At 39.1% G+C, this 27423-nt stretch overlaps 1 protein-coding gene across 2 annotated transcripts; it reads right to left on the minus strand.

Annotated features, from left to right (window-relative positions):
* HSPA4L (heat shock protein family A (Hsp70) member 4 like) lies at positions 1-27358 on the minus strand. 2 transcript variants are annotated; one of them, XM_051794460.1, is made up of 19 exons: positions 27064-27356; positions 22897-22954; positions 21333-21473; positions 20072-20194; positions 17479-17578; positions 15944-16077; positions 15092-15336; positions 14930-15006; positions 13650-13801; positions 13050-13156; positions 12508-12641; positions 11122-11324; positions 9119-9220; positions 8476-8613; positions 8024-8149; positions 7151-7258; positions 6053-6172; positions 5545-5706; positions 1-5099 (listed from the first exon to the last, which is right to left on the minus strand). In XM_051794460.1, exons 1-19 carry the CDS (start codon positions 27168-27170, stop codon positions 4905-4907), a joined length of 2532 nt encoding a protein of 843 aa, XP_051650420.1. In that variant the 5' UTR covers positions 27171-27356; the 3' UTR covers positions 1-4904. The 2 variants fall into 2 exon arrangements, with proteins under 2 accessions (XP_051650420.1, XP_051650421.1); XM_051794461.1 differs by lacking the exon at positions 9119-9220 and having other exon boundaries at positions 27064-27358.
* Between the last annotated feature and the right edge of the window lie 65 nt (positions 27359-27423).

Here is a 27423-nt window from a genome sequence, read left to right on the forward strand (position 1 = left end):
TTTATGGTTCAAGTAGCGGCTTATATATTTATTATAATTATACACAACCTTGACAATCTATATTGCCATTCAAAAATAAATTGAAGTATTGTCAATTTGCACATGATCTACTAATAATTCCATTTACATACATAGTAAACATTTTGCATACCTTAACACCGCTTTAAATTCTGACACCTCCATCTCCTCCCCCTTCAACCTGTGGAGATATGTTTATAGACTTTGTAAACAAACTTTTCCAACTAAGCAACATTCAGAGAGTACCACCTTTTAAAATCAACTTAAATAAACCATTTCAACACTTTGTAAAGGTGGCTGGTGGGTATAGCTCTTAACTACATTTTTGTTTAAAATGATTCTTCATCGATTTCAATGCAATGATTCCTGGTTTTCACTGCTTGAAATTATTTCCTTTCGACCAGGAAAGAAGGAAAACACAGTTTAGCATCTGTATTAGGGAAATCACATTGAGCACATTCCTGGTTTAGTATTCTGCAGTGCGAATAGTCACATTTTGTTGTTTTCACTGTTATTTACATGTGTAGGAAGTGGCTGAAGTCTTCAAATTTCAACTCTGGAGAATTAAGAATTCAGCTAAGAGTCAGCCACCACACAGTCTCTAGCTACTGAGAGCTTGTGTTTATACTCCAAATGCTATCTTGGGAGCTGAACTTAAAATTTATGAGGCATTTAACACCTTTTGTTAAGCAACATGTTTTTTACTACCTCTTTTGACAGAGAGGTTATGTCTCCTGGTGCCTGAAAGACTAGAAAACTTACAAGTAACAAAACCCAGAATATTTCTCCATCCACTTATAAACTCAGCTAGTGGCAGTTAATGTAAGCATCCTTAGAACATGCAGACCTTAATACTGATCCACAACTGAAGGTTGGGCATCTGGGCTTCACTTTAGAAGGGCTCACAGAAGTCAGTGTATTGAAGTATTACAGTGTGGTTACACAGCAGTGAAAGTCCTATGGCACTAATCTATGGGAATTGAATTTAGCATCTTTTCCTACAGCAACTGGGTAGGTGCTTTGAACCAGCAAATGCAGCACATTTGCAACACAGCTTCATGTTTTGATGCTTTGACAGAGCTCTGAGAAGTGTAGATGCCAAGGTTTGTTAAGGCTGTAAAGTTTTCACACTGGTGTCGAAAAATACATAGGAAGAAAAGTCTCCTGCCAGCTCCTTGCTTGTTTCCTGAAATTACGCTTCAACATAATCCTTACAGGAAAATTCCCACTTCAAATATAGAATACTGAAGAACAGTGTAACAAGTTGTAGCAGAGGTGGGAGTTCAGCACACTGAGATCTTTAAAAATATTACAGAATTTCAAATGTTGAAGATACAAAGGAATCCTACCAACAGAGTGGATGCTTTACATCAACAGCTTCTAATTTTGCATGGAAGAAGCAAAACCTTCATCCCACACACTACAAGGTATACAGTACGCTGCAGTTGCACTCCAGTCACTGCGGTTCCTGTCGCATGCTGCCATACCAGAGACAGGGGCACCTTGTGCTACCACATGATCTTGTGAGGCAAGTGGGTTTTTCACCCAAAGAGCCTTTGAGGATTCTCCCAACTGCCCTCTCCAAGTTTTGCAAGCATGCCCCAAAGGCAGTATTTAAACATTGGAAGAAGGGCACTGCCAGGAGCAAGCAAGGGAGAGGAGTCTTTATTCAAATGCAGACACATTCAAATTCAGACCAAACAAGGCAGGCAGCTCCTAGTGGGGTATTTTGTCATGGAGCAGCAGCTTAAAGAAAGAACTGTATAAAAGTTTAACTTAAATGTATAGTTAAAAATCTGTTTCTTACATCTGCATGAATCTTGAAGCAACTCCTGAAATTCTGAAGTACTATAATAAAAAACATGGAAAGGAACCCATGAATCAGTTGCACAATAGCTAGCAGCAACTTAGTTTAGTAAAGAAAATTAACACAAATTATTTTAAAGCCATTTCTTGAATAAGTCCATTAAAGGTCCATACAGGAGAGAATCAGTCCTCTTGAAAGAAAGATCTTATTAGTAAAATGAAACAAAGTATTGCTGCTGGTTTGTAACTATGTGATTACTGTAATTTAAAAAAAAACCAACAAACTCTACTGCCTTTACAAAGATAGTGTCACTTCATTTTTTTTTTGTTTTTGTGGGATGTTTCAAAATGAAAACATTTTCAAATGTTTAAGGGAACATTTTCAAACATTCAAGATGCATCTTGCCCTCAGCAGAAAGTTTCAAATAAGACATTATTGACAAGTACTTGCTTTTAAAATATCCCAGATGCAGAGTAGCACACTACTGTTGGTTTTCTAACAAATTTTATGTTGCAAAGATAGTCATTCTGGTGCTGTCAGAGTAGCCACAGGGTAACTCACTTTTTGAGTCTGACACACAAAGCCTCACATTCAAGTTGTGCATAGCTTATGTAAGTACTTAATCTTAGATCTGCCTTGGTAAAATCTCCTCTTTGTAACAGAAAACAGATTACATATTAACAAATCATATTTTAATGTGAAGCTCACCGTGGAAAGAACAACTCTGCCCTTCTCAAAGGGATTCCTAACATGTACCTCAGCAACCAGTTGTTGTTCGCAGTCTGTGGGCAGCATTCCTCTTCACCAAGGATCTAGAGACAGACCAGATGCACAGCAAAAAAACCCTATCCTAGTAAGAAAACTTTACAATTGTTTGTCTGAACCATATCTGCTTTTAAGCGTGCTGTTCTAGACCTTATCCTAAGAATTGCTTCAAACATTTCTAATGTAGTATTAAGCTTCTGATGACCATGAGCAGAAGATACTCTATTCTTGCACAGATTTCTGCTGTGTGAGCTCTTCTGCCAGGCATCAGGAAGTCTACTAGACAAATTAATGTGTAGATGGATTTTAAGCCAATACTTAAGAATGCTACTCATTACACTGCTGTGGTAAAAGTCAAAAAGATATTAATGATGTTAAAAGCCTACAGGACCAAAGCTAGCTCAGTCATTACTGACTTAAACTTAGGACAACTGATGCTGAAGTACAGTCACCCCCTCAGTGCCAGAGGTGTGACTAGAGTGGCAGAATTCAAGACTGAGGTTGCGGAGTGGCTGCAGAGCAGCTCTTCAAGGTCACTGTTTTTGCTCAAGGACTTTACATATGTAAACTTACGGTGTCAGCTCATCCACACTTGAGTGCATGGAGGAGCAACAGTCAGTAGAGCAAAGCACGTTCATTTCAGTCACTTGATGTCAGTCATGAAGATGCAATTCTAGAACCTGAACTAGTCTGGCAGGTTTATGTACAGCTGTAAATGGTGCTTCTTTTTTCTGTGAAGATATGTGAGAGTTTAATTTACTTCTACTACTGGTCATGGATTACTTTTTGTAGTATGAACAGTGATGGAAGATGAAGGACATGGCTGGAGATAAAACGGCTGCCAAAGCCAGAAACAAGATCATGATTCTTCACTTGTTTACAACAGCAACACCTCACACAGGAGAACTGCTGCAGGAGTGCCTAATTAACACCTGAACACACCTAAATTTGTTTCTGCAACACAGTTCAAGTCACCGAAGCATTACACTGCAACTAATCCCAGTTTCTTATGCTGGTTGGAATCAGAAACCACTTTTCATAGTTAAAGTAGCCCATTCCCATTCTGGTAATAGAGAAGCTGTTTGAAGTCAACAGTGACTGGCTCTAGCAAGTGCTACAGTACCTTGGTGACCGACAGACGCATTTGGAATATAGGAACATACACTGGACTCTGACAGTGTTTAAGATGTATCAAAGAAAATAGCAATACATTGTAGACACTTTCATTAGATAACTAAATGACCAAAAATAAGTGGTAAGCTATGCAAGTTCATCAAGTAGATTCCTTCTTTGCAGTAGTAATATCCAGTTTTTGTTTTGGTCCTAGACCAAAAGCTTTACATGCTGAATACCAAGGCTTAAATAAGTTCTCAGCATTTCTTTCAAGACTGCACTAAACAGCATTTAAGCAACCTCAAAATCAGGGTGCTGATATCCAGCTTGTGCAGCACCATTTCTGTTGTTTCTCCTTCCCAGCATGAGACACGATGTAAATTTAATTCAAAACAAAAGAAGTGGAAATAGTAACAAGTGCAATAAGACATTTTCAAGGGAAAGCTACACAACAGGCCTTGTGAATTCTAACCTTTCATCCTATTATCATCCTATCATAAGCACAGTACGTTATGTACAGCGGTGTGCACCAAGACCATGAATTTCAGCACATGGCAGAGCCACTATACTGGAGCTGTTTGTAACTAAGATTGTTAGTGGTACGGGAACCTAAAAAAAGAAACACATTTAAGCTTGTATTATTCAGTTTATATGAAAAAGACCATACAATTCCCATGGTACATCAACAAGATCGACTGGTATGCCAACTAACCTCTATTTTAATATTTAAATTATAACAATACAATAACTAGAAAAGGTCAGTGCTTCAAGTGACAGCTTTTGCCACTTCAATTCCAATATTTTTCCAAAATAATGATGCGATTAGATCTACACTTGAGCATCAGTAGTGCAATACAGTATCCTTTCCTGAATAAAGGAGCTGAGGTTTATTCACAATAAAAGCTTTAAATAAGGTAGATTGTTGCCATTTATATATCAATTCTGTATGTTTGATATAAAATATATCAGGAAAGCTTAAACTGACTTATACAATCTACATTTGGCTAAAGCTCCACATAAGCAGCATCAGTGGAAATGAACATCAGAGGTGTACTTAATATAAAACACTTTCAAAACTACTCATCAACAAATGACAGAAGTTTGGCTAAGAATAACTGAACATCTGAGGTGTGTACCAGACAAAAAGAATGGACCCTGTGGTTACTTGCACTATTTTAATTAAGTAAAAGAAATGCAAAATTTAGTCCACTTCCATTTCTCCAGAGGGTTTGGTCTGCTGAGGGTTGTCCTTTGCTGGTTCAGGTTTTGTTTCAGTACCACTCTGTCCGTTCACTGGTCCGTTGTGTTCACCATTAGCTTTTGACTGCCCATCACTGGGAGGTTCTATCTTCGGTTTGGGCTTGTATATAATGGGATTACAGAAGCTATCCAATTCCTAATTGTGACAGAATTGAGACAGCAAGGTCATTTGGTGCCACAGCAACTGTACTATACTAGAATGTCTCTCATTCGTTTCTGGTCCATAACAGCCTGGAATTTAATTTTCAAGGATTAGACTTCTCAACTCTATTAAATTTAGAAACTTAAAATAAAGCCTTTCACTACCTAAAGAACTTCTGATCTGTTACAAACCTATATGGCAATCCATTCTGCAAAAAGTCTGGTGCTGTAACTTGGTATTTAAAAAAGCTTATGCAGAGGTATGCTGTAATTCAAGAGCCAGCACTGAAGATTGCTGAAAGTGCTGGTCCCTCTGTATAAATCTTTTAATAGCTTTAAAATATCTGTAGATGTAATATTCTACCTCAAATCTTGGCCAAAATCTGGTTCAAGACAAACTTATTAGAATGCAACAATGATCTTTATGATTTTTTTTTTACCTTAGATTTTGCCAGTATTTCTGCCACTTTCACAACTGGATCCTGAGTCAGACTTAGTTTATTCTGGGCATTCATTTTGCTGTTCAACCAATTCATAGCCTCATTGATGTATTTTTCAACTTTTTCCATCTCAGCAGGATCTAGGTGATCATATTTTTCATCCTAATGAGAGAGATATTTGTATCACCAATTAATATATGCTGCTCACCCAATTAAATTAGCCTTAGAAGCTACAGAAACACTTGTAACAGCCATAACTTGAGAGATCCATTCCAAGCAGTCCAAGTGACCATGAAAAATGTAATGATCTTTGATTTATGTTCTCATGAAGAAGCTGTTTCTGCTAGCAATGTAAAACAGTTTTCAAGTTCTCAGGAGTCAAAGTACAACAGCCCTTCTAAAGCAGTTTAAGAGTTAATTCTATAGGATTTCTTTTTAAACACAAAAAGCTCTACAGCCAAACTCAAAACACTTATAATCCTTAAATCACTAAATAATTTATTTCTACCTTATTTTTGTATGCTTCTACTGCTTTCATAAGGAGCTGAATCTTCTTTCCCAGTTCATTTAGAACTTTTGGTCTCTCTTCATGTTCCATGCATCTTTCCTGAATAGGCTGTCCAAATTTCTGGAATAGTAAGCACAAAGATCTTTACAAAATACATATTTCCTTTAGTCTGGTCTAAGAATAAAATGAGGCATGGGAAGGAAGGCTGCCTTTAAGTGCTTTTCTCACCCATTCAAGAGCTAAATCTTTGCATGTTTCTTTAGTGCATCATCAACAAAAAAATCCCAGAAGTTTAAACAAAGGAGTAGTACCTATCCTTACCAAGCTTGGTATTTTGCAGTTTTCTGCAAAAAGAGCTTTTGGAACATAAACAAATCAAGATTTAATGGATGCTTTAATTTTCAAGCAATTAATCTGAAAACTTCTAGTTTTATCCACTGTCTGTTTTTTCCTTCTCTTGAATACTGGTATCCAGGCAGTTGCCTGTATCTGCACTGCTGTTTCCATCAGTTATCCCTCCCACAAAGGAAATCTGACTTGAGAAAAAACAGCTGGAGCTCTAGGGCTAGAGATATACTTCAACTTACTCCAAAGTAGCTAGTCATTCATTGGAATTCACATTTTCCCCATGAGATTATTAAAATCTAAAGTATTTAAGTTTTTTTTTTGTCATTGATCAAATGATACAGTGGAAGCTACTGTTAAAGCACTCTCAGCTTTTATCGTTAAGACATTAGACTCAAAAATTGAGTTTTATGATACAGCCATAGAAGACCACTTAGAACAGGACAATCAGAGCATACAGTCTGGAGTGTAATTCTGATTACCCAGGAAGGCAGTCAAACTATTCAAAAATCTCCTTCAGATTGTAACAAGACTGACAGAAAATTCCCATAGCAATTAAATCTGTTGTCACTAGTGACAGCGTGCTTCATTTCAACCATTTTCAAATTAGGAGCACAACTCTCATTAAAACAAACCGTAGTTTTAGTTCTAAGTATTATGTTTGCTTCATAAATAACTTATATATATACAACCTGAACACCCACCCATAAATAAACATGCATGACTTTTCTAGAAAGCAACTTATAACCTTACTTTTAGTTCCTGAAGCTTATCCATGTATACTTGTTTTGGCTGGTCCTCTCCATCTTCATAAAGCCAATTTTCGGTGTCCTCCAACATCAAGGTCAGCTTGTTTGAATCCTACAACGCAAGTTAGGGACACTCCAGTTCAGAAGGGAACACATCAAATGAGACTTTTCTCCCACCTGAACACACCTTCTCAAAAAAGACTGTTTCATCAGCTTGAAACATTCAAAGTGATAGTGAAGGAAAACAGTAATTAACAGACTTCAAAGTCAAGATTTTACAGAGTGATAAGAGAGGAAGGACAGCCCTACTCATCTGATTTGCAGGTGAAGTTTATTGGAGTTATAAAATCAGTCCCAAAGACAGCCCATGCACTTCTTAATATTATTCCATATTATCTGTTCTTTTTTTTTTTTATTCCTACCCACTGACACCATTTAGAAGTTTGTGGCCTGCTTTACTATGCTGACTAAATCCTTTGATTGTTGTTACCATCTCTTCAGCACATTCCATGCTCACAAACAAGGTTGCTAACTTACTACTTTGGAGTGCTGCTTTCTAGGCCTACTCTCCTACTAAGCCTTAGCCATTCTACTACTAAATTCGAATTATTCTGCAACAATAGGATTTTTATTTTCTGCCTGCATCCCAAATCTTTCTTTGCCACTGAGGAACTTCTCAGACAATAAAGAACTCTGCTTGCTTGCAGGTCAAATGTTAGGTCCAAGTGTAATTTGAACTTCACTTTTGTGAAGTTGAGCCATCTCTTACTCCAAAACTAGTCCAAGAGACTAGTGGAGCCTTCCCAGAACCCACGCTCAAAACTTATTAATACAAAGGAACTTTTTCCAACAGTTGAAACATATAAGCAAGTCTTACTTCTTCAGTGATAAATTTCTCAAAGACTCCACACAGCTTGTCTCTGAATTCATACACATACTCTTCAACAGCATTCTTAGCATCATTTCTTTCTTTCTCAAGCTTGTCTTGCATCATCATCTTCCCCTAGGGTGGAGAAAAGCTTATTTAAAACTAAAAGCATTTTAAATGTCAAGCTCAGTGACTACTCTCTTGAAAGTGTACCACAGAACTTGGCAGAAGCCTGCTAATTTCCAATTACTGATAAAAATGTTCACCTCTGTGTAAGTCATCTGCACTGCAAGCACAACCAGAACAGCGTAAGCTAAGTCTAATGAAACTCAGTAATTTCACCAAAACCCCAACAAAAACAAACCCCCTTACAATTCTAAATTGGGTAAGTTGATGGTTGCCAATTATTTTAGATAATTATTCACAGCGACATTGAGCAGTCATCTGTTTATGCTGCTTACCTCATTTTCTATATAGGAATTGATTAGATCTTGTCCCAGTTGCCTATAGAGGCTTGCCTGTATAGGGAGGTCAATACTCTTAACTTTTGTTTTAGCCTTTGGCTGGGATAGATGATCTTGCTTTTCTCCAGAAGAAGCCTATAAAGAGTGACACTACTAAGAAACTTCCAGGAATGGAAATATTACTACATTTATGCTCAAAAAAGAGAGACAAATAAAACTAGTTAAGACAGCTACAAATTAATTTTATATAGATTTAGCACCTAATTATTCCTCTGTATTCAAAATCACCATTACCTCAGTTTTGAACCAAACTGGTGAAATTTAATTTCTTTAAACATAAAGAGCTGTAAGAAAACTTGTTCAGAAGCTATTATTCTTTACAGTATTTCATAAGCTTCCCTAAATTACATATTCACTATAAAATTAGGTTGAACAACAGAAACCTACTTCAAATTCTTAACCATACTGTGTTGAAAATTAACGTGCTATGGTAGGATTCCTAACCTACATATATTCATTTATTGAAATGGTTATGTAAATATGCATTTCTTTAAATACAGTCCTACATTCTGCAATTAGTAAAATCAGTGAGTGTGAGAATACTGGGCAAAAAAACGTCTTATCAGTACTGAATACGAACTTTTGTTTCGGTTCCAGCATTTTCAGTTTCCTCATCTGCTTGGTTCTGTTGTTCAGCTTGACTTTTTTGCACACCTTCTTCTTGATCAACCTGCATTTTATCCTAGAGAGAGTGTTACATAACTGAATGCAATGGTTTGCTGTAAGATTTAAGACTGATGTCAGTTACAGTAGATCACGCGCAATATATAACCTTCAGAATCAATCCTAAAAATTTTTGATTCACCATGTTTGAACAGGTGTTTTGATATATTACTTGTATTTCTATCTTTCAAATTAAATGAACTCAGCCTTTTGATGTTGCCGTCTGTCCCCATAACATAATTACACTAAACCTACACTAAAGTGAATACTCCCTTCACTTTAAATTAGAAATGCATACATATAAAATGCAAGCAAAGAACATTCTAGAAACACACCACCAACACAGGCAATAACAATGGGTTCTCTATGGAACAGTCAGAACTCTGACCTTGTATAATTTTTGACCTAAACTTTGTAATTATTACCTGCATCTGTCTCAAGGACAGCGAGACTAATAAAAATTAATTTCTGTAGTAGTAGCCTCTTGGAGTAACATGACCAACTGTCTTCCCTCTTTGCCACCCAAAATAAAGCAAGCTTCAATTAAATTTATCTGTAAATTTATCCTAAATTTATCACTTATGCTTTATTCTAAATTTAACAATCTGAAAAAGACACCACTAATTACTAGTGCTGATCACTTGGTTTAAGTAATACAACCCCCTGTCATCACTGAAAAACACTTTCAAGAGAAGTTTTCAGGATGACTCTAATATTTGGACATCCAGCGCACTGATAACTAAGGAGCTGTAGATGAAGTCTGAAAGATCCAAGACTGCTTCTACTAAAAGGAATTCAGATTTCTGGATTCATAAACTACATATTTATGAAAAATCATTTACTGTTAGTTCTCCAAAATACAAAAAAAGTCACTTAAGAATTTCAAACTCTACCACAGAGGCATATGTTGCAGTTTAGAGTGGAAAACAAGGTTACTTTTACCAAATTTAAGTTTTGTCACTTCAGAGTAGGGAAAAAAAAAATTGAAATGCTAAATTTACTGTTCTTACTGTTCACACAGAAAAGCCAACAACATGAGGAACTGTTTTACCTACAGGAAATAGCTATAGAGGGGAAATAATACACATATACACCACAAACCTCCTCCTCAGAGTCAAGGGGATCATCCTCAATACTGAAAGGTAATTGCTGACAAGCACCATTGTGAAACAGAAGATATGTTAGACAAATGGAGTACTACAGCTGGAAAGCCTGAGGACGGAAGCAGTTACTCGTGTACTGAACACCCAGTGAACTCCATGAGCAGTATGCCTCAGACTAAATGCCAGCTCTATCACTTCCAATCCTTTTCCACTTGATTACAAACATCAGATACGGAACACTTGCCCACAAGGAACTGCATCATATTTAGTATTTCAAATATGCTCACATTCCTGGAAAGCAGTGTAGTATTTAAGAAGTTGCTTATATAGATTATGTAATGCTAGTTGTGTAACCAGTTGCTCTAATTCCTGTAGTATATTGAACTAAAGTAGGAAAAGCTGCTAAGAACAAATCTTAAATGAAAGGCTGCCAAGGCCACCATATATAAATTTTACTCATTGAAAAAATACTGTGTGAGGAACAACAAACCCTAAGATTAATTTTTCAACAGATCTCATTAAATATGCTGCCATTTGCTAGCAACACCAGATAATGCTAAATGCTGGTGAGATGGTGAAGCACAATAACAAAAAATATCACTTTATTCTTTAGAATCTGGTTTTACATTCTTCTTTCTTTCTTAGTGCCACACTTCACCAGTACTTCAATAATAAACATGAAGAAATGTGTTACATAACTGAAGAAGTAATTTAAGGGTGGAGAAGCAGTAACTGTCAAAAGCTAAACACTGATTTAATCTGCAATTATTGGCTCTCTTATCAGAATTACAGTGTAGATATTTCCAAGTTTACATACCAGCTCTTCATCTCTGCCTTGGTTCTTACTTGATGATTCAGTGTCCATGGGTGTGTCGTTGTGATCCCCCTCTATGTTCTGCTTCTCTATTATGGAAGCATTAGCCACGCTGAAAAGGCCATGGATATTGACACGCACTTTCACCTTCACTTTTGAACTGTCGCCATCAGGTTGGGGACCAACATTCTGAATAGTGAAACGCCCTTGAAAACAACAAAGACAGCTTTAACTGTTGTGTCAAAAAAGTAGTGAAAGAGTGTTAATTTAAACAGCACCTTCATGTAACTTGAACTACTTGGAAACTTTCTACTTAGTTGTCAATCCTACAATGTAAGCTGGAGGTAGATAAACTAAAGCCTGGTTCCCCAATTATTATCAGTTCACTGATAATTAGTAAGATGTTTTTGCTTTATCTGTATTTCATAAAAAAGCAAGATACCACTTTACTAGGTATTCTACTTCTCTGTTGCCTTCTGTAACCATCACACTAGAGAAATTACTCAATGATCTCAAATGGTTTCTTTTGTCCACATAACTCAAACTTCACACTGCAAAATAAAATGTTAACAGAGATTCTGAATGATGAATTTGATAACATGGCTGCACTACACTTCCTGGAGAATGAACAGTGCTTATCAAGGCTTCTGGAAGTAATGAGGTGGATACATTTTGCAATTTGCTGGAAATTTGACTGTAGATGATGCAGACTGTGCACACATAAAGAATAACGTTTCTTCCTGAAGACCACAGACTTCTTGCATAGACAGCTAAATAAACAGTACAAAGTTTATATCTGATTAATAAATCAGGAAATAAAATCCTGAATTAAAGACCCTGAGGAGTGTATTAATACTGCAAGTAAGGCAGCATTAGCTACCAAGAAACTTATTCATACCATCTAATTCTTTAGACTCTACTATAGATGCTTAAATTGAGGAAATGCCTATCTTTTATGTTCTCAGATTAAGAGAAAGAGACATGACAGATAGCACTAGATGTTACCTGTCCAGACAGGTAACAGCTCCTTCGATCCAATTTCTTTGAAAAATCCAGGCTAGCTGGCACATAATGTCTTTATCAATTTTATAGAAATTGAAAGAACCAGACAATCGAGCACTAAAAACTCCTTGTACCTACTTGTTTTAAAGCATTCAGAAACTAAAGATAAAATGAAGCAGAAATTTTTTAAGGAACTGTCCAACAAAGATGTCAATACTGTTTGATCACTACATTTAAACCAAAAACACTGTGCTGAGCCTTTCTAAAGAACCAAAGCTTTACTATAAACTAGGAAATATGGAAGTGACCTATCTTAGAAGAAAGGAGAACCATTCTTCCCAATATCAACAGGAGCTGGGTAAGGAGTTTCTATTCACATTTCCTTACCTATTCTGGAATCAGGATAAGGCACTTCATGCGGATGAGTATAATAAGCTTCCAGGTCAAAAGGCTCTTTCTTGTGAAAAGTAATTACTTTTGAGAATGGAGCAGCATGGTTCTTACTGAAGACTTCACACTCCCTAAAGCAGTAAAACATTAACTGACGTTAAACCTCTGAGCATAATTTAATGGATAATGAAAATCCAGGTATGTTAATGATCAGCAGCCATGCAAACAGCTGAGTAATTTAAGTCATTTTATGACAACATTTGGAGGTTGAAAGCCTCTTGGTCTCAAAGCTGGACTCTGCATTCAAGATGACACTTATTAAAAACTAAGCAACTTCACTGCAACATTTCTTAATTAAATGTATTTCCAATTATTAAGCAGTAACTGGAAAGCAAAAAGGTACAGTGCAAAAAACAAAATCTAAAACAGTTCAAGTGGATGAGAGCTTCAAAGCCAGAGGCCTGTTTTTTTTCCCCACAGCTCAACATTTTTCTTGATATACAAACATACACTTTTCAGTCGGCACTGTACCAACTTACCCTGTTCCTTCTTCATAAGATGATTTCCATCTCAATGTTACAGAGTAAGGAACAACATCTGTGATGGAAAACTCACGCACTTTAAAAGCTGGGGAAAGAATTGCACACTAGAAAAAAAAAAAAAGACCAAAATTTTATTATATCCATATAGTCAAATAAATAACAAGTACAAGAATTAATACTTAAGTGCTAAAAGGCTACAAATCAAATTGATCATATGGAGGTCCTACTTATCATTGAATTTTTTTTAACAGAACCTTCTCATAGTTAATTGAACTGAAAGACTTAACTAAAGTAATAGGTGCTACTTCCCCAGTGATTTTCAGTGAAGATACCCAGCAAAGCTTTCGAACGACTACACGGAAGTGGAACAGCAGAATCTCGGTCATCAAACTTAACAGGTCTCTAACAAGACCATCCTTTTAACATGACACAGCAGCAAATTAATGAATGTAACAGAATAATTTCTGACAAACTGCTGAAAGAAGTAAGACTCTGTATCTTATTTCAGCTGTAGCACCTTTTGCTTGTGGTTAGTTTTATTTCATTAGTACATGATGTTAAAGTAGCAATACCGAAGTTTTATTTCAATAACTATACCTGCAAGGCACAGCCTCTTGCAACAGCTTCATCAGCATTTAGTGTGGTGCTTATCTCTTTACAGAAAAAGTTAGAGATCTGTTCCTTCACTGCTGGAATTCTAGTAGCCCCACCTACTATTTCTATACTGTAGATATCTTCACGCTGAAGTTCTAGAAAAGAGAGTGCATGGCTTTAAATTATCATCAAGATTTCAAAAAGCTGTCTTTGGACAACTAAAAAAAAAAAGAAGAAAAGGTAAGAGTCCTCTTATTATCCAACACTGTGACAAGCACTGAACGCATTTAACAACCGGCAAGATCTTTGTAACTGTCCCTCCTGCAGGCTACAAAGGTTTCTAGTTGCATAAACCTGGGAAATGCAGAAGCCAAGCATCAATGAGAACAGCATGTGCATCCCCTTTCTGGTGTGCATAGACCCAAAAGTGTAAAATTGGGTCTTCTTTAGGAGCCCTGTCCTACTGGACAATACCTCACCTCTCCTGAACAACAAAATGAAACCCAAATATACCTCATCTTATGGCTGGCTCAATTTTGGTTGCCAAAAAATGTAAAGCAAAACCTTTAGCTAAATATATGTAAAAAATAGTAGACTGTGTTTGCAGGTTATCTTGAATTCAGAATTAAGAAGTTATGTGTATAAATAATCTCAAACTATCGGTCCTTGAACAGCTCTGCTCAGATGTTACTCAGGTTGTTAATTTCTGTATTAGCTATCTAGCCAAGTCACAAGAGAAGCAGAATTCTTCCCTTTCTTTTAGATGAAGATGTTGGAATTAGGGGTAAAACCTTTTCCCGTTAAAGTCTAATTCTCTCCTTTACACTACATTAGGCAAAAAAGAAATTAATTTGTTATTTGCACATGCTTCTGGTAACTTGTTTTAAGAACATACTGCCAAATTCTCAGGTCAGTGAAGACATGTATGTATCACATGGAACAGGCTGGCCCAAAGGTTGCAGTAAAGAATAATATTTTTTCCCCATCATCATTTTGGCTTGGTTTGGCTTTGTGTTTTTTTAAATCAATTCGGAATGCCAGCCTTTTCCATGACACAGGGTGAATGAGGGTCAATAACCAAGGTTGCAGAGTGGCATGTGCAATAAATGAGGCAGGAATGGGATCATGCAGTCATGACAAGCGTATGAATGGAACTTACATTTAACTTTTCAGTATTTAGCTTTGCAATTCTAATAAATACAAAAAATATATTAAAAAGATAATCATTAAGGAGATCGAGGATAACTGGATTACTAGCAGTACCTAAATTAACTCCTACTTACTTGCTTGATCCATGGCTGCTCTTAGAGGAGGCTCCACTCTGGCCAGAAGGGCAGCACACAATTGCTCAAACTGAGCTCTGCAGGACAGGAAGAGTGTTCCACGTTATGAGGCAGCTTAGAGACCACCCTCCCCTGCACCTCAGTGAAAACAGCACACCGCACCTGTTCATCTTACTGGAGACATCAAGGTCATTCATGAAGCACTCAATATTGAGTGGAAGGTCAGAAGCATTTGCACTCATAAGCTTCTTGAGCTTTTCACATTCCTGATACAATCGCAACAGTGCTCGCGGATTCTCTTTTACATTCAGTTTGTATTTTGTCCTAAATTCTTCAGAGAAGTAGTCTACCAAAGCCTCATCAAAATTCCTACCACCTACAAAAGGGTCAAAGGTAGTAGCCAAGACCTGACAGAAGTGAAAGAAAGATGAGAAGTTATTAGACAATGTTTGTTCTGTGTCATTTACTCAACAGAGCAAAATGTGCTATCATCTTCCACATGACTTCAAATGGCATTTTGCTACCAAAGACAAGTTCACAAAAGCATTCAGCCAGTAGCAGCTCATAGACAAAAGTCTCCAAAGCAGGAAGTGAAAACTGTTCAGTTTTACCTTGCATCCTATTGGATTTAAGACTTTCAACTTGGAAAAAAAACCCCGGCATCATGGAGTGACTTGGGCAGTTCAAGAATTTCCCATGAGTAAGTCAGCTGCACAACTACAATGCTTTTGAGACTACCTGATTATGCAGATATATCAGTAATATAACATGGCACAAAAACTGCAGTGTGGTCAATTATCAAGCACTTTTCAAAACATACTTTGGGATAGTTCACTTCTGCATTTTACAAAAACTCACTTACTGAAATAGCAAAAAACAACAGAAGAGTTTTGTATTCCACGTTTTAAAAGTGTTTGCTATAGACATTTAAAAAATAATCTTTCCAAAGAGCAGTATTTTGAATATTAAATACTTCAGGCATATGGAATTTTAATGCATGACTTAAAAGATTACCTTCAGTTTTCCCTTGTTAAAAGCACAGATGGAAACCTGATATGCAGAATGTCCCATATCTACAAAGACCACATTTCTTGGCTTCTCTTCCAAGGCTGGCAGATCTTGCTTGTATATTCCATAGGCTAATGCAACTGAAAAACATCAGCCCATGGAAGTTAAGGGCAAGATGTAAAGTGTGAATTAAAAGCACTACCAAAAGACACACACTACCCATTCTTTACCCTTTCTAAACACCTCCATAACTGCTCAAATGTTGAAAAGATGTTGAAAACACATTTTTCATTGACAAGAGATGAAAGAAATGTCAAGTGGAGGTTTAACACTACTGAAGCATCACCCTGTAATTCAGTTCTGCTTGCAGCCAAATTAACATTGTAATTTGTGAAATTGCACAGATTAAGCCTCATGCTTACACCTCTCCCTTGAAATGCTTTACTTTCATTATTTTTTATCTTAGCTTTGCAAAACTCATGCATGCCCAAGAAACAACAAAAAAAAAAAAAGTGTTTTAGAAGACTAGTTTACACAAATCTAAGATTTCACTACCCAGCACTCATTTGGAAAGTTGTTTGAGACTTTCTAAGTGCAAAGAAAACTTTGATCAAGAAAAATAAAAGTTATCGATTTAAACAGCTCCATGTTTAGTTCCCATAAAGTGTTAGGTATTTCTGTGCTCTACCCTGACCAGAAGAGGGAAGTTACTTTATAGAACCAGTTGTCCCACTGCTGCAGCTGACAGGATTGCCTCAAGTTTCAACTGTCATTACCCCACAAACTCAGTTGACTTGGATATCTGAAAAGTCATATAGTTCAAGTTGTCTGTAAATACGATCAGCAAATCCACTTTTGGAGAAGTGCATAAAAATGCAATTTGTGTAGAAGCAGCTCTTAAAGCATACACATTAAGTAGTTCAAAATGAAAAATCTTTGGATTATACTTTATAACTTCCCTTCAATGGTTATTATTTCAACTAAGTATTAGCTTATGATAAAAGTATGTCTCTAATACTTCCATGAGTTTTATTTTTACTTCAATATACTCATCTTCTAGAAAGCTGGAAAGAAAATTAGAAGGCCCCACTACACACCTATGTTAAAGAATGTATTTACCATAATGTTTTAGACACATCTGATAATATTGTACTGTACTATTATTTAGTACAGCAATTAAGAATTTAGGTCAGGTGCACACCCCAGCTGGATCATGAAGAGATTCTGAAGGTAGCTCAGGCCTTCCTGATACAGTTCCAGTAGGTTCATGGTACAGTTGAAAGGTAAGCACAGATGCCAGCTTTCCAAAGCTATCCCCCAGTGGCATTGCATTCAAGTTAGCAAACCCCAACTTCCATCACGCCTCCTAAGTGCTGCACACCACCCCACTGCGGTGTTTCCAGTTCCCAAGCTGGATTGGGCAGTACCAGCCCGGACGGCTCTTTCTCAAGCTCCTAATTTTGTAAGAGCAGGATGTCATCACCTTTACATTCAAGAGCCTGAATAGATTTAAAAGGAAAAAAAAAGTTTCTGCCCTTTACCTGCTGTAGTTTCATTCATCAGCTTCAGACAATTTAATCCTGCAATCTGCGCAGCTGCCATTACAGACCTTCTTTCAGCATCAGTGAAGAAACTAGGGACCTGTTTCCAAAAACAACAACACAGGGTATTATGGAATATGGATTTTTTAATTTAAATAAGTCAGACTTGCCCATTAAGCTACCCTATAAATGTCATTGCCACAAGAAACTGTTATGAGCTAGCCACAAATTAATAAGGCAGTCTGAATAAAAGAGGTAGCTAATTCATTTTAGTTCATCTTTTAATTAAGATTTCAAAATTTGACAAAAATGAAGTGGCATCCAAAGTTGTTTTAAATAAAGTCGATTTAAGCACCACAAAAAATCCCCCTAAAAATGCTTTCTCAGATTCTTAAAATCATTACTAGTTACTGAAAACATTTGTGCAGGACAAAGTCAACACAATAAATATTCACACATGGCCCAAAAATAAGTTACAGGCAGAAGCACTGCAGTGATGCCGCAACCTGAACCTGTATTCATTTTTCAAATATCACCTCCAGCACAGTGCCAGCTTACAGGGAGCTACAACATTCAGTGCCATCAAAAATAGCCAAAGCATAATCAGAACCCATTTAGAAACTGGCTGCCATTAGCTGGCACATCTTCAGTGTCAGTTAGAACTACATTCACAGTGTGTTTTGTTGGCTACCACTGTGGTGTATCCCTCTGTGCGTGGGAGGTGCTCTCTAAGTGTCTTCGTATACCAAAAGGAAGCAAGGAAAAACATCAAAGTGGATTTCTAACAGCTAAATTACATGACTTTCCAGTTTCCATGTCTCTGACAGATGCAATGTCTCTCCAATCCCTCATGCCCAGACTTCCCAGCAGAGCCAGTAAACAAAAACCATGTGAAAAGCAGACACAGGAATTCGTATCAGGAACAAAACCTCCTCACGGGGAAGGCCATCAGCTAGAAAAATCATGGGCAAACCAACGGTCATAGGTTGAGACTGGCCCCCCTGAGAGGTTTGAGGGGCTCAGAGGTGATTGGGTGCCAGGGCAGTGTTCCCTGGAGAGCCAGTCACCACTCATGTTGTTCGCTTCTGCTCAAAATCATATATCACAGCACTGGAAGCTGTTGGAAGTTCTGTCTTGGTTGTTTTGCTGTTGGTGTCTGCTGCGTGTAGGTGGACAAGGCCAGGGGGTGGCTGGGCTCCCTCTCTTCCCCTCTGGAGGGGAGAGGGGAGCCCTGCGACCCCCCAGCTCAGCCTTTGGCTAGAATTAGAGTCAGCATTTGGAGTGTGTGCTGTTAAAGAAGAATTTCACAGCACCTGAGGTAAGAGGGAGGAGGCCAGGCCTTCTTTCCTCCCCCTGCAGCTGCGGGACGCTTGGGACAGTGCATAACTGAACCGAGCTGCCTGTGGCCAAGGCTAGGGGGCTTCTTCCCCCCCACTACATTTAGGCTGGTGGGGGGTGGATTTTAAGGCTCAGCATTTGAGCAGAGCCAAGTGGACGGGCTGATAAATCAGCTCGGCGCTTGGGAGAAGAGTCCCAGGAGAAATTGGAGATGAGCCAAGAGCTTGAGGGTTGCCTGCTGAAGCTGACCGGGGGCAGCTGAGAACTGATGTGGAGGAATGAAGATTGCAGGATGTGGACGCTTGATAAGCTACACTGCAGCAGCCTACGAACCGAGGTGAGACACCGAGAGGGAGAAATCACACAGCAGCAGAAAAGCAAGGACTCAAAGCTATCTTCTTGGACCACGTGAGGAGAGACTGCAACAAACAACTGCTGGGACCTGGTGAGGAGGGAGCGTTCAGGAGCCCAGAACACTCCCACAGCAGACTGTGTTACATATCAGCCTTAAAGGCTGCTTCTGGACTAAAGTTAAAGGAGGGGCTTGAAAGGACTGACTGATAGTAATGTAATATTATATATAGTTGCCTTTAGTTTGTATAGTATTTATTTGTGTAAATAAATGTATATACTTCCCCCTTCCCCTATAGAATCCTCTAGCCTGAAAGTTTCTCTCTGGTGTTTGGATAATTGTGTGAAGGGTGGGAGGAGGCCTGGAAATTGGATTTTAGATTTCTAATGTGGCTCAAACGGCCACACCAACCAAATAAAAAGACTTTTTCAAACAAAGCCAAGTAATTTGGGCTTATCAAATTGTTACTATGACCCTCAGAGAGTTTAGGCAACTCTCAACTGCACTACAACAGCACTCAACTAGGTAATAACAAAGAAATTTAACATGAATTTGGGAAGGTTCTTTGGAATCAAGGAGGATATGCTTATGCATAGGACAGCTTCCATTTATAACAGGAACTACAGTAATCAGGAATACTATACGCAGCCCTTGTAGATAGACAGTTTGGACTAGCTTAAGCAATATGTTCTTTCTGAAAACACGCTCTTGATTTAACAAATTTTTCATCTTCTCACATACAATTCCAAAAGCATTCTCATTTGGAAAACCTTTAACAAAGGCCTATTTTTGGAGATACAATTTCTATCCACTACTTGTATCTATTCCCACAGCACCACGGCATAACTGGTCCTAGCTTACGTAAAGCTATCTATAGATTACAATAAATATATTACCACTTACTGAGATTACACAGTCTGCCACTGGCTTCTTCAAAGCACTTTCTGAAGTCTCTTTCAGTTTGGCCAATAACATTCCTGTAATCTGTTCAACTGCAAAAAGTCTCTCTTCATCAAGGTATCTCACCTGAAACAGAGAATTGTGATTCTGTAATCCATCATCTCAACTTTTCTCTGAAGATGTGATGAAGCTTAATACCAGACTTTAGACACAAATAACGCCATATCAATTGATGCTACAGATCTGTGCCACCTACAACAAATCTTAAAACAGTTCAGTTTAGGTGAAAATTGTTTTGTGGGAAACTTAACACCTCAGTTATCTCAAGGGGCTATTCACAACGATACAGTATTTCTGTTGCTCACGTTTGTTTTTTTTAATTTAAAAAACAACAACAACAAAGCACAATACATAACCCTACCATAAGCTGAAAATAAGAGTTTTGGAGCAAACCCAAGGAACATTTGCTTCCTGCAAGGGTCACTTAAGCACATGAGGCAGGGAAGGTGCAAACAAGGCAATTCTAACAGTCCTGCTCTGCTCAGGAAACACATCTGAACCTCCAGCCTTCATGTGTCCTGAATTCCTAAGAGACTACTGTCTCTCTAGCAATCCCAAGCACTCCTGTGCAGGGAAAACCAGAAGGATGTATATTTACACTGGCAATTATTGTGATATGACCAGGTGTACAAAATAAAACCCACTCTGTGGTATGAAGCCCTGTCAAAAATCAACTTAAAGTGCACTGAGGATGATTGGGAAATCTGCTTCAAAAGTGCATTCCTGATCCAAATTAAAATGCTAAAAAAATAAACACATTCAGAAATTGAAGCCAGAAAGCCTGAACTCTGAGAAGAGCAGTTTCCAGCCATTTAGTCTGGAAGCAAATTACAAATAACTTGTTCAGATTTTATATTCAGAGCATTATCATCTTGTTTTCCCAAAACTTGGTCTCTGCATGTCTAAGACCTAAACTCAGAGGGAAACTAATAATCACACACAGTAGTTTTTTAAGGTATTTGAACATATTTGAAGGTAAATCTAGTAGGGTAAGGTGAAAAGCTAGTAACGGAAAGTACTGTGGAAAGCAAATACAACTGATGAGAAACCTCGATCGACATCTTGGTTAGAAAGTACAGGACTTATTTAGAGAAACAGGAATATATTTAGAGCCTTCTTAGGGAAAATGTAAGTCTGTTCATGCAAGAAGTGACAAAGGTCCAAATCTACCTCTAAAAGTACTCTGCCCAAAGCTTTAACTCACCTTTACTCCCACGGAGCCATTAGGCATCTTCTGAAGTTCATAGGGAAGTTTGGCCCTCTCAGCTTGTATGTAAGGATCTTCAAATGCTCTTCCATGCAGTTTTTTGAAACCATGTAATGCATTTTTTACATTTGTGACAATCTGTGGAAAACATATTTTAATTACCTGTGACATGCAGGCTACAGAGGACTGTGAAGAAAGAAACTCTTGTTATATTGGGTTTAATTCACACACTGACCTGTGTAAAGCCCTACACGTTCACTGGAAAGAAACGTGTGGGGAGAGAAAGAAGAACCTATTTTTTAATCTATGACCTCCATTAAAAAAATTCAAGTTTACTTCTCTCTGTAATATTCATTAGCTTGCTGCCATCAATTTTCATGGTGGTTTTTACATTAGAGGAACTTTCTGATACATTATGCAATATTTGAGATCGTATATTGTTGCAATGGTTGTCAGTAGGAATAAATGAAGTTATTACCAACAATAACCTTATATGAACCTTCACCTAATGAACACATTTCACTTCCTTTGAAGTTCTCCTCTAATTCAAATCCCAACTGGATGTGAAGTCTCCCCACACCTGTTCTCTCATCAGTGTTTTAACCCAGTTACTTTAAGGACAGGCTTTTAAGCAAAGAAAGGGCCAGAAGAAACAAATCCCAATGAACACAGTATTTAAGCTATCAAAAGAAACTATTTCAGGGTAATCTTGTCCAAGATGCACTACCTTACTAATCTAAACAGCAAATTTCCTAGCTGGGAATACTGACAAGACACTTTCTCAGCAGCAAAGTTCAGGGGCTGAGCTCAGATAAAAAGTGTAAAGTTGCTCAGAATGAAAGCAATATGGCTTCTGCATTTACTGCCTGCTCATGGTACATCAGGAGGGCTCTACTACCTTCACATCTGCCAGGCAAATCTAAGGGGAAGGAAATCTTCAACATGCTAACATCGTGCATGGACACAAAAAAAGAAAGCAAGACCTGACCTATTTTGAATTTGTAGATTCATATCGTCTATTACAAATCTTTAACATGTGTTTTTTTTCCCCAAAGGGAGGTTTTCCTAGGTTACAAGTGAATTTACTGAGGATCAGAGAAATTTCACTTCCGTTCAAAGCTCCAAAGTGAGATAGTACATAACTAAAATGCATTCATTTCCCATTATAAGCAACAACCAGTATCTCTATGAAACTCTGTTCAACTTCAGTTTCAGCTTTTCTAAAGCATAAGCACATTATCCCTCCCCGCCCTAGCAGAGATTTAATTACGAACTCTATTCCTGCTGTCATGAGTAAGCAAGAAAATAATATTATTTTACTGGTGAACAAGCAAGGTTTTGTTTCTTCTCTTCCCCCCCCATGACAAAACAATGCAGAAATACAGTTGCAATTTTAATACAGGGTTGTTAATATTGTTGAAGCAGTAACTGTGAAATATACACTTACTGCAGAAAATTCAGTTCAAAACATAAAATTATCAACTTTATTTGTTACTTGTCTTCCCACAGTTCAACAGGACATAAGTCTAATAAGTCACAATAAAGTTTATGATCCATTTACCTGGCTCTTTGCTGCATTCCCAATGGCTCGGGTCTTGGATCCTAAAGATATACATGCTCTAAGTAAGAACAGAAAAAAAAATCAGCTTTAAAAGATAACATCATAAAACATTTCCATGCTACTGTAGAATATCTACAAAAATTCAAGTAGCAGAATATGGATGTGGTGTTTAAGAGCATTACTGCATAAAGCACCAGAACTTGAAGTGGAATTCTAGTTATTCTTTTCAAATTAGTTTAGAAACTGCATGCACTGCAACTGTTGTCATTATAATTGCATTTAAGGAATTCTGTAAAAGTTTCTACAGATCTCATCATGAAGGAAAGGCATGAATAGTCATTTTTAGGTCACAGGTAACTGTGAAAAGAAGCCTGTGACATTTAGTTTAAGAACCTGAACTTTACCAGTCAGGTTTTTTTGACTCAATAAACCCTTGAGTCTTGACAGGACCACATTCACATTGCAAGAGCCCTTACCAACAATCCTGACACAACAACTGGAAAAAACCCCAAACATCTAAGGCCAGGGGAGCTGAACAGCCCACAAGCTGTTGAGCACGTCCGTAACTGAGGACTACCAAGTATATGCTGCAAACAGGCAAAAGGAAGGATATCTGGGAACAGCTCCCAGGGTTTTGGAAGCTCTAATGCAGTCCACAGACCCTTACTGTTTCTTGTGTCACCACTGAACACCCTCTGGCTCAGCAAAGGCTGCCCCAGGTCACAGTCACCATCTGGCCCCAGTCACCATCTGGCCCCCCTCACCACCATCTTTGGAAATGGTTGGGTTTTTTTCTGGAAGTTACTATCACCATACTTCACATTACAGATTTGAAATAGAACTCTTCCCCAAAAAGGAATGAATCTGGCTAAAACCATTCAGGAGTAAGTAACAGACACAAGCCAGATTTCATACAGTTCAAATGTAATTGTAATTGTTTAATGAATGTATAAAGGTCACTACAGCAGATTACTTCCTGCCTCCTCTCCATCATCACTACAACGAGGCCACTGTAATTTGAGAGTATCCTCTAGCAACCTCTTCTCTGTGACACCACACTGAACATGCAAAACCTCCAGATTTCACTGCTGCAAACAGACAAGGCATTGCCCTACATTTTCAGATATGTAGTTCAGCTTTCACCATTTTTAACATCACAATGCTACAATTCCCAATCATACCTTGTGATAATTAACGAAGGTCAGATAAAAGAGCTCTTTATATAGTAAGCAAATGGTTTACAAACTACTGCCATTGTATCACCTTTTCAGTGTAGGAATCTGACTCTGCTGACAGACAAATTACTGGCACATATCCCACGCAGAGCATGAAGCATCAAGTCAGAAGCTACTTGACACACCACACCTCCTGCCAGGGTTTACTTCAATTACTCACTGCCAGCACAGAGGGATGGATGGTTTCTTCTTCCATTGGCTGGGAAGCAACAATGCCAAAAAATGAATGTGCTCTCTTTGGCACCAAAAACTTCTGCAGTATCCAAAACAGTCCTCTAGGAAGAACATCCACCCTAAGGATACAAGGATACTGAACTGCTTCCCTTACCACTACCCTCAGCTTGTTTTGAAGAGAGCTGTAGAGCAGTACCCAGACTTCACTAAGGTAGCAACTCTCCTCACCGGAAGGACATTTCAATCCTCTCCCTGCATTGTTTTGAAGAAGATGTTACCTTTGTGATCTTAATTACAGCATGTGATCACATTAAACATACGTGGTCTGAAAAAAGTTACTAAAACATTATGAGCTATCAACAATTGGCTCTCTTCCCACAAAACTACAGTGGTGAGGGAGAGCACCTGAAAGGGCCACTAGCCATGAGTTTAATGTGCTAGGAGCACTGGAAACACGTACAACAGACTAGCTGGAATTGCAAGTTCGGAAAAAGCCAAGCATCAGTTAACTTCCAAAGAGATGCAAGGGCCAAAAGCCTTAAAATATACAAGTTCTACCAAAATGGATGGCTTCATAGCAAAATCTTTTTCCTTTCTTTCTAGAAATATTCATTCTAAAACTTCCAAGATGATACGCATCTTACAAATACTAACAATCCCAAGCATCAGACTACAGGATGTACATTTCAGACAAAGGACCACCTGAATGTTTTAACAACAGGGATACTGGATTTATGACTTAAGAATCCTACGTTAAACTGCGGTAATACAGATCTTCCCCAAGTCTACACTGCTTTTGTCTGTATGCTGTAAATGATGATGTTCACAGCAGCACTGCACAGGTATCTGAGCCAGCTTCAAAGCTGGAATCTGGCTGCACTGATGAGCCTTGCCCAGAAAGAGCACAGCCAGGACTGTCCTATCTTTAGGCCCCGTGCCAGGATCTTTACATGGCTTAATAACAGCACCCTGCACATGAAAGGGTTACTGGCTTGCCCAGGTATTTTTACACAGTGCTACACAGATGCAGCAGACTCTGGATTTCTGGGAGTAAGTCACAAGTATTTGGGACATCTCCAATCCATGTTAACTATTAGCTAACTTAAGTATCTGAATGACGTAAGCACCTGTATAGAAACATTTAAAACATTTACTGTGTTGCTTTGTGCAATAGGAAGAAAAGTTTTAACAATTCAAGAGTTAGATCTGTCTACATCACTCAAATCCTGTCTGAAGTAAAGGTTTAGCAACTATTACAAACTTACATAACAGTAATAAATTTGTTACATTTCTATTGACCTTTCTGGTTTGCCTCAAGATAACAGTGTTAGAAAGGATGTTCCTCAAGTTGTCTTGTATTACTGCATTTTGAGACAGAGAAGGGCAAGGAAAATGTCACTTTAAGTGAGACACCCACTGCCTTTAAGTGTACGTGTACTCCAGATGCTGTAATTGCCAACTTGTACATCCTTCATAATCCCTCTGCTAATATCTTGAAAGTACAGTTAATCAGATATTAATGTGGAAAATATTAAATGCAGAGAAGCCTCTCTGCAAAGAACATACTCCAAGAACAACTAAGAATTGGAAGTGCTCTTCATCATAAGCGGGGAGGAAACTACAGCTGCCTGAGGATTCTTTGGGCAACAACTTCATGGGATTCCTTGCACTGAATTTGAAAAGTCTCTGAATTTCAGTTCTCATAAAACATGCACAAGGATAATGACTGCCTCAGAGCTAATGTGAAAAGTATATTTTTCTAAAGAATAAAAGGAGTATTAAACAGTATTCCCATTAAAACAGAAAGTATGCATTTCAGCACTCAATTTCTTCGCACTTCTAAAAAACAACTTTTTAGAAAGCAATCCAACACCTACATTTCTCCGACATCAAAAGGAGCGCAATGCTGAGGTTACTACAGCCTCAGACAGCAGAAACAGCTTTCTCTGTTGGCTACAAGTTCCTTTAATAAACGGAAGCACCATCCAACACCCGATTTTCATAAGTATTACACGAATTCCTTAATCCTCCTTGAAAATTATGCACAGACAGAGCTGTGAAAATCCTAGACGTATCCCATAGAAACAGAGGAGTAAAGTCTCCACCTACTCTTGCGTATCCCATCATCACAGACGCTGCCCACTGCCCCCCCCTCTTCCTCGCCAGACCTCGGTATTCCACGGCCACCAGATACGGTGCAAGTAAGAACAGGTTTAAAGAGAGGGAATTCATCGCGGCACTTCCCTGTTTCCCTGGTGAATCAACGTCCTCCACCTTCCCAGTCTCGCCACCACTCCATCATGTAATTGTTAATGAAAACGCTTCCAGCTCTGGCAGGCGTTCCAGAGTTGGGGAAACACATGCACTCCACCGAGATCTTTGGCTACCCGAAACCAAAGCGTGACAAGGACGGAAATAAAAGTCTGCTGTGCCTCCGGAGCGGTGCGGCACATTCACAGCGCAGGATTTCAAGGACACGCAGAGGCAGCAGCCAGGACAGCCAGACGCAGACACACGAATGCCTCCCGGGCAACCTCCAGCCCCAGCACATGCACCGCCGCGCCTGTTCTCGGCAAGAGGCACTCTCCTGGCTCCCGGCGGGGCCGCGCTGCGCTCCCGCCGCGGGGGCTGGAGCGTCTGGGGGGACCACGCGGGGAGCGCCCCGGGGCGCGCAGGGGACGCAGCCCCGCGAGACCACTCGGGGCTGCCCCTGGCGGGCGGAGCAGCAGCGCCGGGCCCCGGGAGCGCCGGTACTCACGGGGTGCAGCGGTCGCTGTACTCGTTAGCGATGGTCTCGATGCCCCCGCTCCGCGCCACGCCGATGTAGCAGTTGAGGAAGCCGAGGTCGATGCCCACCACAGACATGGCTGCGCCCGCTGCTCCCCGCGCCCGCTGCTCCTCCGCTGGGACTGGCACTGGGACCGGCTCCGGCTCCGCGCCCGCCGCTCCTCCACTGCGGAGCGCCGGCACCAACCGGCAGCGGCCCCGCCGTGCGCAGGCGCCGCCGGCGGGAAGCCCGCCAGGCCCCGGCCTCCGCCTCGGCTCTTTCCGGCACCGCTCGGGCGGCGCTGCCCTTCCAGAAGGATCTGGAACGGGAGGGAGGCGGGGAAGGAGGGAG

This window comes from Manacus candei, unplaced genomic scaffold (assembly GCF_025592945.1).
Source record: "Manacus candei isolate 608988 ecotype Guabito, Panama unplaced genomic scaffold, ASM2559294v1 h1tg000039l, whole genome shotgun sequence".
Classification (NCBI taxonomy): Eukaryota; Metazoa; Chordata; class Aves; order Passeriformes; family Pipridae; genus Manacus; species Manacus candei.